Genomic DNA, 12,378 nt, shown 5'->3' on the forward strand with positions numbered 1-12,378 from the left:
CCAAATGTTTTGCCGTTTTACTTTAGTGCCTTATTGCAAACAGAATGCATGTTTTAGAATATTTTTTTCTGTACATGTTTCCTTCTTTTCAGTCTGTCATTTAGGTTAGTATTATGGAGTAAGTAACACGTTGTTGATCCATCCTCACTTTTCTCCAATCACAGCCGTTAAACTATGTAACTGTTTTAAAGTCACCATTGACCTTATGGTGAAACCAGTGGAGGCTGCTGAGGGGAAGACAACTCATAATAATGTCTGGAACGGAGCAAATGGAATGGAATCAAACACATGGAAAACTTGTTGGATGTATTTGGTACCATTCCTCCTGTTCTGCTCCAGTCATTACCACGAGTACGATCTCCCCAATTAATGTGCCACCAACCTCCTGTGGGTGAAATCCCTGTGCAGTGTTTTTCCTCTCCGGCGACTGAGTTATGAAGGACGCCTGTATCTTTGTAGTGATTGGGTGTATTGATAAACCATCCAAAGTGTAATTAATTAACTCACTACGCTCAAAGGGGTTTTCAATGTCAGATTTATTTTCTTTTAAACCATCTAGAAACAGGTGCCTTTCTTTGTGAGGCAATGGAAAAGCTGGTTTGAAAGTTGCTGCTTGACTGAGGGACCTAACAGATAATTGTATGTGTGGGGTACAGAGAAGAGGTAGTCATTTAAAAATCATGTTAAAAACTAGCATTGCACACAAAGTGAATCCAAGCAACTCATGTGACAAGTTAAGTAAATCTTTACTCCTGAACTTATTTAGGCTTGCCATAGAAAAGGTGTTGAACACATATTGACTTTCAGCTTTTCATTTTTATGTCTAAAAACATAATTCCACATTGTGTGTAGAACAGTGACACAAAATCTCAATAGAATCCATTTTAATGAGATGTTAAATGTTGGACCAATAAGACAAATATTTCATGGGAATTGAATGTAAAGGTTTTAATGACAGGGCAATTAATAAACAACCTTAATAAATTCAGTCTCAATTATTTATTCAATGTAACACTCAACATAAAAGCTGACGCAATAACTTCTAAATAGATGAAAGTAGATAACATTGTTTTTCTGGGAACTGCACAAAAGATGAAGATAAACAGTGACTTGTAAACGTTAACACCATTGTGCCATCATGTAGACTTACTGCACCAACTTCCTGTCTTGTATCAGACCACTGTCTCTCCAACTAACTGTGTCTTCTCTCCTCAGTCATCATTGACTTTATATGGTCTTAAACTGCCTTCAGTGAGCTAGTTGAACTCAGCAGTTCCTCTATACTGGAACCCATTAAACAGATGCTCTGTGAACTCAACACTCAAAATAAATGGTCAAAAATAAAGAGTAGCCTGCATCATCATAACACCACTATAGTAACAGTTAAACACTTTTCACCCCAGCAAATTTTACAAATATGCAGATAATCAAAGAGCACACAATTATAAATGTAACAAAAGTACCAATAGAAAACAGATACACAATGACAATATTGTACATAAAAACACTTAATACCCATTGGAAAAATACATAAAATGCACCTCTGATTGACTTGTGCTTAAAGACCATCTAGGTTGTTAAGTGGTGGTTCTTGGTTCCCTCTACCGACCGTGGCCTGGTTAGAGCACACTGTCCCAACCGGGGAGTTCTGTGGAGAGAACACAGAGAAAGGATCAGTTGTCAGGACCGACACTTCAGAAGAATAATGACTTCATAGTTACAGTTGGTTACACAACACAGTATTCATTCAATTCTTCCTGAAACACACATTCTAGATGGGTTTTAAAAGGTAATTCTACCATTCCCACCAGTCCCTGTGAACGGTCTGTCATGTCAAACCCACTGGGGAGTCTAGATGTTCTCCTTCTCCTGGAAGACAAGAATAAAGATATTTTGACATCATTTAGGTTTTCATATACAAAAGCACAATCAGCATGATAAATATGTAAAAATTGAGGCTGGGAATATCTTTTTACCATGCAAAGAATACGATCAGGCTGAAAAGGAAAATCAACCCCAAGGTTTTTCCTACAATCTCAAAAACCTTTGGGTTAACAGGCTCTTCATGCCCTGTAAATAAAACACACATTATAGCCATCTGTTCCAAAAAGAGGAAACATTTTGCACATTGTCTAATATTACAAATTATACACATACTGTAGATGTACAGATGTAAGATCTTAATTTAGCCAGTATTGTTGCAGTGAAATAATCCTGCAGCAAAAGGATCTGAACGTTTCCTCCGTTATGTTGTTCCATTGGTGGTGAGTCTATTAGCTGGACAAAATAAGGCTGCATGATAAGTGTAATACCATTAATTTAACCACATTTTAGTGAAGGTTTTGGGTGAATTTATGTAAATCAAAGCTTATCTGCATTTCCCACAATGCAATAAACTTCTAAGCAACAAAAAAGTGATCAAATTAATATCCTACAGCTGTATCATACCTAGATTCATATAGCAGGCATGCTTTATCCGGTCTGTTCCACAAAAACAAGTATATCTCTTCTATATCTATCTATATCTATAATATTGTTAATGTTGTGCATGTTGAATGTGCCAATGCTTCTACCTTTAATAGCCAGCTGCACTTCCTTTGACTTCCCACAGCCGTGACTATTTCTTGCTTCACAGAAGTACAATCCTCCATCACCAACTGTCACAATGAGGGAGTAACTGTGTCCAGATGCAACCTGTATTGGTTTATCTCCACTGATCTTGAACCAGGTGAAGTTTGTCACAGGAGGGTTGGCTGTACTGCTGCAGGTCAGATTAACACAAGTGCCCACTAATACTGGATCAGCTGGACTGATGGAGGCCAATGTGTCCTTAGGAGAGACTGAGGGAGAGGGGTTCATTTAGAATGTATCTGGATATGGTATATTGAATAGTCTCATCAAAACCACTCTATTACAATCCTCAGTGAAAACATGATAGAATGATCTATTCTACAGGAACCGGTTACTAAATCTTACATGAAACGTTAAGCATCATGTTATGTTCAGCTGTATTGTTGCTTGTCCCTACTGGGTAGACTGCAGTACAAGTGATGTTCTTCTCATGATGAAGGTATGACGGAGTGAAGGTCACCGTGGAGAGAACTGATTTGGTTTGGTCTGAATTCTCCTGCAGTTGGTTCTCAGGTGTGAACTGTGTTGGGAGAGTCCATGTCAGCTCAGGGGGGTGTTTGGGACAGGGAGCGACAGCAGAGCAGTTCAAGCTGACAGGGGTCCCATCCTTCACCTCACCTGAGACAGTAATGATGGGACTGGAAGGAAAATCTGTAATACATTGTAGATAAATATATTTTACACTAACAGTTAAACTGTCCACTTGTTCTACTCTTATCTTTGATGAAAGGAATCTAAACTGGGAAAAATAGTTGGTTAAAAGTTGAATTGTCTCTTACCCCTGACAACGATATTAACAGACTTTCTAATGTCTGTTGCAAGGAATGGTTGCCTCTCAATCCTGAGGAAGTATTTATTAGTGTAATTGGTGGTTACATTGAAGAAGACTGTGGTGCAGTTCTTCTGGGACATGTTTCCAGTTATCTTCCCTTGATATCTGCTGACCATCTTACTACTGTTAAATATCACATTGTCCGGATGTAGATCAAAGTACGGGATTTCTTTTATCCACACTCCAGAGGTTAGTATTGTGCTCCTAAATGTATACTTATTTTGGTCAGGAATATCAAATGAACATGGGATTTGCACACAGGAGCCAGTCAGTACATCCAGTCTATCTGGCATTGTGGTGATCAAATCTCGTTGACCAAAGCAGGCCAGAACACCTGCAACATGAAAGTCAACATCAGGGAGGTTCTGATATATTTTCAGTTCAGTCCAATGATATGTATTAACCCTAGATGACTAACAGGGGCCTCTGTTTGGAGGCAACTGCACAGCCATCTTGTTACTCCTCCTCCAGTGTAAAACAGATGTTGGAAGCTATAGAAATGCATTTATTAATGTCTACATTCGTTTTAGACAAGTATATTCTATTACAGACACCTTAATGCAAACTTTTAAATTATATTTCGTGACCTGCAACACTTCCTTCAACAGAGAGATCCTACCCTTGTTCCATCCAATGAGTGCATCTTGTATCTCACTGAACTGGTATTATCCAATAACTAATTCATAATTGGGTCAGAGTTTTTCCTTTCAATTGTGAGCCATGGTTTTCCCCTTTGCCCCAAACTATGCAAACCTGTATGTGGAACAATTTGAGGAAGCACTCATTTACAAAACATAGAGATACCCCCTACTTTCTAAAATCCTCTCATGGAATATAAACTTAGATGATGTCTTTGTGCTCTGGGAAGGAGGTCAGCAGGAACTAAATTAATTCCAAACTCTGCTAAACGAGAGCTCTGAATAGCTCAAATTCACCATGCAGACTGTTGAGAGAAAAATAAACTACCTGGACTTATGGATCATCAAAGAGAATGATGCATTACATACAGACTTGTACACACAGCCAACAGACCTCCATTCTCTGCTATGTACTGATAGTATGCATCCCCTTCCCCTCAAGAATGGTTTATCATATAGCCAGTTATGCAGGGTGAAACAAGTCTTTTGCACTAAGTACACCAAGTGTTCAGAGAAAATGAAAGCAATTCTGAAAAAGCACTGCCAGATTCTGCAGTCAGACAACAAATCTATAAACATGGTTGCAATATGGGGGACAGTTTAGTGAGATCTGACCTGCCCCCTGAGCCCACTCAGACACTCTTGACACCCATTCCAAAGGGGTTCTACAAATGTGACTCACGCTCACAGTGCAATAGCACTACAAAAACATCCTTCTTCAGACACCCACATACAGGTGGAAAAATCCCTGTTAGGGGTATCAGCTCTTGCAAGATAAAGGAAGTAATCTATCTCATCACATGTTCATGTGGAAGCCAACTCATTACAAACAAAAAAACATTTAAAACAATGCATAGCTGTAAGAACACTGATTATCTAGTAGCAGCTCACTTTGTTGAAGCTAACCATCCCATCTCCTCCCTCAAATGCACAAGTATTGAGCATGTTGCTCTACCAAGGAGAGGAGGTAACATGGAGATCCTACGGTCTAGAGCAGTGGTTCTTAACCTTGTTGGAGGTACTGAAACCCACCAGTTTCATATGCGCATTCACCGAACCCTTCTTAATTGAAAAAAAAAAATCAAATTCAAAACATATTTGACTGGTGCACAAAATGAACCATGCATCAACATCACTGTGTTCAAAGAACAAAATCATCAAAACATTTTCACACAGATGATCATTTTCACACAAAAACAAAAACATAATAATGAATATTTACTGCAAATCAGTGTGACTTCTGCTGTTGCCTGTCAGAGACCAGTTCAGAAATGCGCGGCTTCACCTTGGCAAGTGCCACTCATGTCATTTTCGCAACAAAGTCTGTTCCTTTTCTTCGTTTTTATGTCCAGCATCCTCGAAAAGGATTGCTCGCAAAGACATGTTGTAACAAACGGTATGAAAATCTCCAGAGCTTTCTTAGCAATAACAGGGTACGTTACCATTTGTTGACACCAAAACGTTGAAAGCGTTGTTGTTCTGAAGAGTTGCTGTTGAACCTGGCTCTGCTGAATTTCAATGATTTCATCGAGGTATTCATCATTGACATCTGTTGTCTCAACACTAAACGTGAACGGCTGTCTCACCCATGCTGGATATGACTCTCTTGTAGGGAAGTATCCGTCGAGAGAATTTGCAAGCTCATCTAAGTGCGTGGCAATTGCTTGCTTCAGTTCAGCGGGTACAGAAATGTCTCCGATTCCAGATACATCTTCGATCTTACTTACACAGTCGTCCAGCAGGGAAAGTTTGCGAAGTTATTGTTCTCTGTTCGTCGTTTCCATAACGGTAGCTTTTTTAAAAAAGCCTTTAGGTTTTCCTCCGCTTCGATGATGTTGACTCCACCGCCCTGCATCTTTTGATTGAGATGATTGAGAGCTGCGAAGATATCGGCCATGTACGCTAAAATGAGAATGAACTCAGAATTTTTTAAGCAATCTGCATGACAATGTTGGTGCTCTTGCAAAAACAGGGCTAATTCCACACGCACGGCAAAAACACGATTCAGCACCTGTCCCCGGGATAACCACCTAACGTTAGAATGGTACAGAAGTACCTCGAATTCAGAGCCCATTTCTTTACACAGCTCACTGAAGATGCGATGCCGCAGAGCACTAGTTTGCACATAGTTCACGCATTCCACTACAATGTTTAATACTTCTGCCAGTTTTGGAGGCAAGGTTTTTGTTGCCAACGCATGCCTGTGCAGAATACAATGCGTAACAATGATGTGTGGTGCATCGGCTTTCACTAGCGCACCAAAACCAGACTTTCTTCCCAGCATGACTGGAGCTCCGTCCGAACAAACTGCAGAAACCATATCCCACGAAAGATTGTTGTCTTTGAAGAAGTCATCCACACGTTTCTTCACATCGGCTGCCTTAGTTGTTGTTGTAAGAGGCTTACAAAATAAAAATTATTCCTTTATCACGTCGTCTTTCACATAGCGCACGAATACAGCAAGCTGGCTTAGATTGGAAACGTCTGTGGTCTCGTCGAGTTGAAGGCTGAATTTTGCCGGGCTTGAAATCAGATCTGCAACTACTTGAGCCAATATGTCTTTGCTCATGTCCTCTATTCTGTCGCTGATGGTGTCATTTGAAAGAGGAATTTGGGATAACTTAACTTCGGCCTCTTTTCCCAGCATGATATTCGCCATCTTCAACGCAGCTGGTTTTATGAGTGTTTCACCAATGGTGTGTGGTTTGCCCTGCTTTGCGATCAGGTAAGCAACTTCGTACGATGCTGTGAGGATCGGTTTGTTGATGGGTACAAAGCCGAGAACAGGCAGAGTAGCCTTTTCATCGAATCTGTCTCTCTTTCACCTTGAATTCAGCTTCTTGTATTTTCCATCTCCATGCAGCTTAAGGAAGCCGGTGCTAGACTAGAATTGCTCAACTTGGCATTGCAAATCATGCAGTTAGGACACTGACTCCCATCACGTTCGGTTATACATGTAAATCCATATTGTACATATTCGTCCGACCACTTTCTTTTTTTGCTCGACATAGTAAGTATGAAGGGATTAAAATATTAAGAAAGAAATCACAAGTCGACTACTGAGCGCACCAAATTCCCTGCAGCACAGATAGGCCAAGCGATGTAGCGTGATCACCTGCAGCCAATGATGGCCAAGCGGAGCGTGTCATCACGAATCATATTAATCGAATGTGTGTCTTGACCTCCGCCGAACCCCTGAGACTGACTCACCGAACCCCTGGGGTTCGATCGAACCCAGGTTAAGAACCACTGGTCTAGTGGGAGGGCTACTGGATTTCCTATTTGAAAACATTGACCCCTAGTGGTCAGAATATTGACTTTGATCTATGGTCTTTTTTATGAACAATTATTTTTATGAACAAGTCTTATAAATGGATCTATTCTTTCTACATCTTATCAGCGTAGAACCAATATGTTCCCCCTGTTGATGATGCTTATTGTGCATTATTGATGAACCCAAAGATTACATGTAACAACATTTAAATATATTAAATATATGTGAAAATATATTAAATAATAATGTATGTTGATGCTAATCTTATACTAATGTTAATGATAACAATAGCCTAATATAGTCAATATGCTGTAAACTATCATTAAACGTTGGAGTTTTACCCAATAAATGACTGGGAGTTTATATATATATATATAGAGTGTTCAACTCTCTTTGTTTTTATAGCTTACAGTGTATTCACCGTTAGTCAGCACCTCTACACTAAGTCATTTTCTCTGGGTGTGCTCCAGATAATGCTTTTTATGTCACCTGAACATAACAAATAAATAAATAAACATGTGAAGATATTAAAGTCAGTGACATTAAACAGTATTTCCCCCGTTTCTGATGTTCTCTATTTTAGAGTTTTTTAAATACTAAATGTTATCAGATGTTCAACCAAAACCTAATATTAGATCAAGGGAACATGAGTTTACATGTTTTTTATTGTAATTTATTTTATTTATTTAATTAACGAAGTTATGCAACACCCAATACCCCTGTGCGAAAAAGTAATTGCCCCCTTACACTCACTAACTGGTTGTGCCACCATTCCAAAACACACAATCTACAAGAAAATGTATAAAAAGCAACAAATGTAAAGTTTTGTAATGGCCTAGTCAAAGTCCAGACCTAATCCCAAGTGAGACATTGTGACAGTTCATGCTTGAAAACCCACAAATGTCGTTGAGTTAAAAAGCAGTTCTGCATGGGAGAGTGGTCCAAAACTACTCCACAGCGATGTGAAATACTGGTCAACAACTACAGGAAGTGTATGGGAAGTGTATGGGAAGTGTATGGTTGTGTATGGTTGTGTATGGGAAGTGTATGGTTGTGTATGGGAAGTGTATGGGAAGTGCATGGGAAGTGTATGGGAAGTGTATGGTTGTGTATGGGAAGTGTATGGGAAGTGTATGGTTGTGTATGGGAAGTGTATGGTTGTGTATGGGAAGTGTATGGTTGTGTATGGGAAGTGTATGGGAAGTGTATGGGAAGTGTATGGGAAGTGTATGGTTGTGTATGGGAAGTGTATGGTTGTGTATGGGAAGTGTATGGTTGTGTATGGGAAGTGTATGGTTGTGTATGGGAAGTGTATGGTTGTGTATGGGAAGTGTATGGGAAGTGTATGGTTGTGTATGGGAAGTGTATGGTTGTGTATGGGAAGTGTATGGGAAGTGTATTGGAAGTGTATGGGAAGTGTATGGGAAGTGTATTGGAAGTGTATGGGAAGTGTATGGTTGTGTATGGGAAGTGTATTGGAAGTGTATGGGAAGTGTATGGGAAGTGTATGGTTGTGTATGGGAAGTGTATTGGAAGTGTATTGGAAGTGTATGGGAAGTGTATGGTTGTGTATGGGAAGTGTATTGGAAGTGTATGGGAAGTGTATGGGAAGTGTATTGGAAGTGTATGGGAAGTGTATGGTTATGTATGGGAAGTATATGGGAAGTGTATGGTTGTGTATGGGAAGTGTTTGGTTGTGTATGGGAAGTGTATGGTTGTGTATGGGAAGTGTATGGTTGTGTATGGGAAGTGTATGGTTGTGTATGGGAAGTGTATGGGAAGTGTATGGGAAGTGTATGGTTGTGTATGGGAAGTGTATGAGAAGTGTATGGTTATGTATGGTTGTGTATGGGAAGTGTATGGTTGTGTATGGTTGTGAATGGTTGTGTATGGGAAGTGTATGGGAAGTGTATGGTTGTGTATGGGAAGTGTATGGGAAGTGTATGGGAAGTGTATGGTTGTGTATGGGAAGTGTATGGGAAGTGTATGGGAAGTGTATGGGAAGTGTATGGAGTCATTGTAGCTAAAGGAGGCACAACAAGTAATTGAGTGTTAGGGGACAATCACTTTTTCACACAGGGGCATTGGGTGTTAAATAACTTTGTTAATGAAATAAATGAAATGAGTTTGTAATTGTTGTGTTATTTGTTCATTCAGGTTCCATTTATCTAATATTAGCTTTAGATTGAATATCTGATATAAAATCAAACATTTACTTTCAAAAACAAACAAAAGTAGAAACATTTGAAAGGGGGAAAAACCTTTTCACGGCACAGTTTGAATCCAGACTATTAAACTGCACTAATCAGGAATTAACTTTACACTTTACTACAGAATTAAAAAGCTGGAATATAGCGCATCCCATAACATATCATGATTTCTGGTTATTCCTTTATGTCTGATTCATAACTAGTTGTTGTTGTGTGGAAGACTCACCTGACATAAAGAGGCCAATGAGAAAAAAACATGTTCTCAGGACAAGCCATGTGAGAATTCACACACCACTGATCACCTGAAACAGTACAAACATACACTTCCTGGTAAAGTAGGTCACATGACACATATGGTATCACATTGAAGCTTTAGTCCATAGTCACATAGGTTCTTCAGTTCTTCATGAACTAACAGCCGCATATTGAACATTTTGAATGTCATTACTTGTAATTAATTTCCTTAATTTAGTTTGAACATTAAAATATAAAGATAAGATAGTAGTAGTTGACACTTGCCTTACACTGATGTAAACAGTCCACAGGAGAGACTGTCACACACACATAGTGTGTTCTGACAAACTAAAGTGCTGAAATTCATGTGGCACATCTCACATCTCAGCAGTGACATACTTCCTAATAAGTGCATTTATATGACAGGATGTTGAATAGTCTATGTGCTGGGTGTCAACATCAGTTGTGAAAACATGGTATGTTAATTTAAGCATTTAGAATGAAATGGGCCCCAGCTGCCCACTGACTGATTCTAAACACAAAGTGTGTGTTAGCCACTGACTCAACGGCATTATATGGCCTATATACATTTCATTACTGCCCAAAATGAAACACTTATATTCAAGAATTTTTTCATTGTGGGATAATAATATTCATTGCAGTTAATGTCTGTGTGGTGGGTAAATAACCCTTTTAGGGGAAGGGGACCCCTTTACAGCATTTTGTTACAGGCCCCCAAGTAGTCAAGTTCGCCCTTGATACAACAATGGAAACGTGCTGCAATATAACCTTCTCCCTCTCCTCTATCTCACAGGCTTGATTTTTTTTAAATGTAAGTAAATCAGAAACCAAAATCCATCCAACTTGCTTAGTTAAATTTGAGTTCAGTAAAAGATACCCGGATCTCACATTATCTTTCAGCATGAAAAACAGACGTTTGTCTGAAACAGAGTAACTGTAATTGTAGCTGATGGATTATCACACACTTCCACATTTCTCCTGCACCCACTTCCTCTTTCATTACATCACTTCTATCTGCCAAGAAGAGCATGGTGGGCTGGGAGCCACAGGAGGGAGCCATCAACCTTCAGGGCAAGGTGTACCTCCCCGACGGTCATGTCTAGATGGGATACAGCTTTTGTCAAATTGAGGTTCTTAAGTTGATTTTATGTTTTATTTTAGCTAACCCTAACCCTTTTTCTTACCTTAATCTAATTATCCTAACCTGCTACGTTAATTCTCCCAACCTGCTGCACAAGTTCTCCTACATTTGCAAGGATATATCCCTTCGATTATAAACCCTCTTGGACCTGCCCAAGGCCTTCTGGGAGAAGGAGACCCAGGAGCTGAGGATGTACTTTACCCAGAAGGTGGGTTTTTATTACAGTGCAATTAATGGACAACCTCAAATGCAGCCTCATTTGTGTCTCTTGAACAACACTCAAAATAAAAACAACATAATAACTCCCAACAATACACACATGAACATAGACATGTACTGGGGATATTTAAGAAGAATAAAGTTCAGATTCAGTTTAGAGTGATTCATATAATGTTCAACATATTCATATATTTGACCTTTCTGTGACATGATTTCCAGTGTGCTGTTTGTAACACTTGTTGTGGATTAAACTCATAACTGATTATAGTGATTGATGCCAGACTGGAGGAAGGATATACGGATTTTTGTTGTATTCTGTTAAACACTGATTCTGTAGTAGCTGACAAAGCCCCTGCCTTTTGTTTTGACTTCCTACAAGCCTCTCAGGCTGGTGTTTACAGAACATGTGTTGGTCTGGTTAGGAAATAAAGGGACTGTCTCCAAGAGGCTGGTGTTTACAGAACATTTGTTGGTCTGATTAGGATATAAAGGGTCTCTCTCCAAGAGGCTGGTGTTTACAGAACATGCGTTGGCCTGATTAGGATATAAAGGGTCTCTCTCCAAGAGGCTGGTGTTTACAGAACATGTGTTGGTCTGGTTAGGAAATAAAGGGACTGTCTCCAAGAGGCTGGTGTTTACAGAACATTTGTTGGTCTGATTAGGATATAAAGGGTCTCTCTCCAAGAGGCTGGTGTTTACAGAACATGTGTTGGCCTGATTAGGATATAAATGGTCTCTCTCCAAGAGGCTGGTGTTTACAGAACATGTGTTGGTCTGATTAGGATATAAAGGGTCTGTCTCCAAGAGGCTGGTGTTTACAGAACATGTGTTGGCCTGATTAGGATATAAAGGGTCTGTCTCCAAGAGGCTGGTGTTTACAGAACATGTGTTGGCCTGATTAGGATATAAAGGGTCTGTCTCCAAGAGGCTGGTGTTTACAGAACATTTGTTGGTCTGATTAGGAAATAAAGGGCTTGTCTCCAATAGGCCAGTTAGATGTTTTCTCTGCTTCTATACTAGATGCTGTCTCCCTGTTACAACTTATATTAAACCTGATTGATTTATGATGAACTTTATCAACGACTTTTCTTTTGTTCACAGACACGCAAATATCATACCCCCAATACATGCTAACCTCTCACCATTGCAATGATAGGGGAGAATAACATTTTGGGGGG

At 39.5% G+C, this 12,378-nt stretch overlaps 1 protein-coding gene across 4 annotated transcripts in view; it reads right to left on the reverse strand.

Annotated features, from left to right (window-relative positions):
• Window positions 1–863: 863 nt before the first annotated feature.
• The window catches only part of LOC118937307 (B-cell receptor CD22-like), a 30,676-nt gene continuing 19,161 nt past the window's right edge, over window positions 864–12,378 (reverse strand). The window contains exons 2-7 of one of the 4 annotated variants that reach the window (XM_036934785.1): window positions 3,411–3,797; window positions 2,977–3,282; window positions 2,574–2,840; window positions 1,977–2,070; window positions 1,809–1,869; window positions 864–1,648 (exon numbers count right to left, since the gene is read on the reverse strand). In XM_036934785.1, the coding sequence (XP_036790680.1) occupies window positions 1,559–1,648; window positions 1,809–1,869; window positions 1,977–2,070; window positions 2,574–2,840; window positions 2,977–3,282; window positions 3,411–3,797 (1,205 nt within the window). In that variant the 3' untranslated portion in view covers window positions 864–1,558. Of the gene's footprint in view, window positions 1,649–1,768; window positions 1,870–1,976; window positions 2,071–2,573; window positions 2,841–2,976; window positions 3,283–3,410; window positions 3,798–12,378 lie in introns of all 4 variants that reach the window. The other 3 variants (XM_036934784.1, XM_036934786.1, XM_036934787.1) reach the window with 3 other exon arrangements.

Source organism: Oncorhynchus mykiss, chromosome 11, assembly GCF_013265735.2.
Source record: "Oncorhynchus mykiss isolate Arlee chromosome 11, USDA_OmykA_1.1, whole genome shotgun sequence".
In the NCBI taxonomy this organism is placed as follows: Eukaryota; Metazoa; Chordata; class Actinopteri; order Salmoniformes; family Salmonidae; genus Oncorhynchus; species Oncorhynchus mykiss.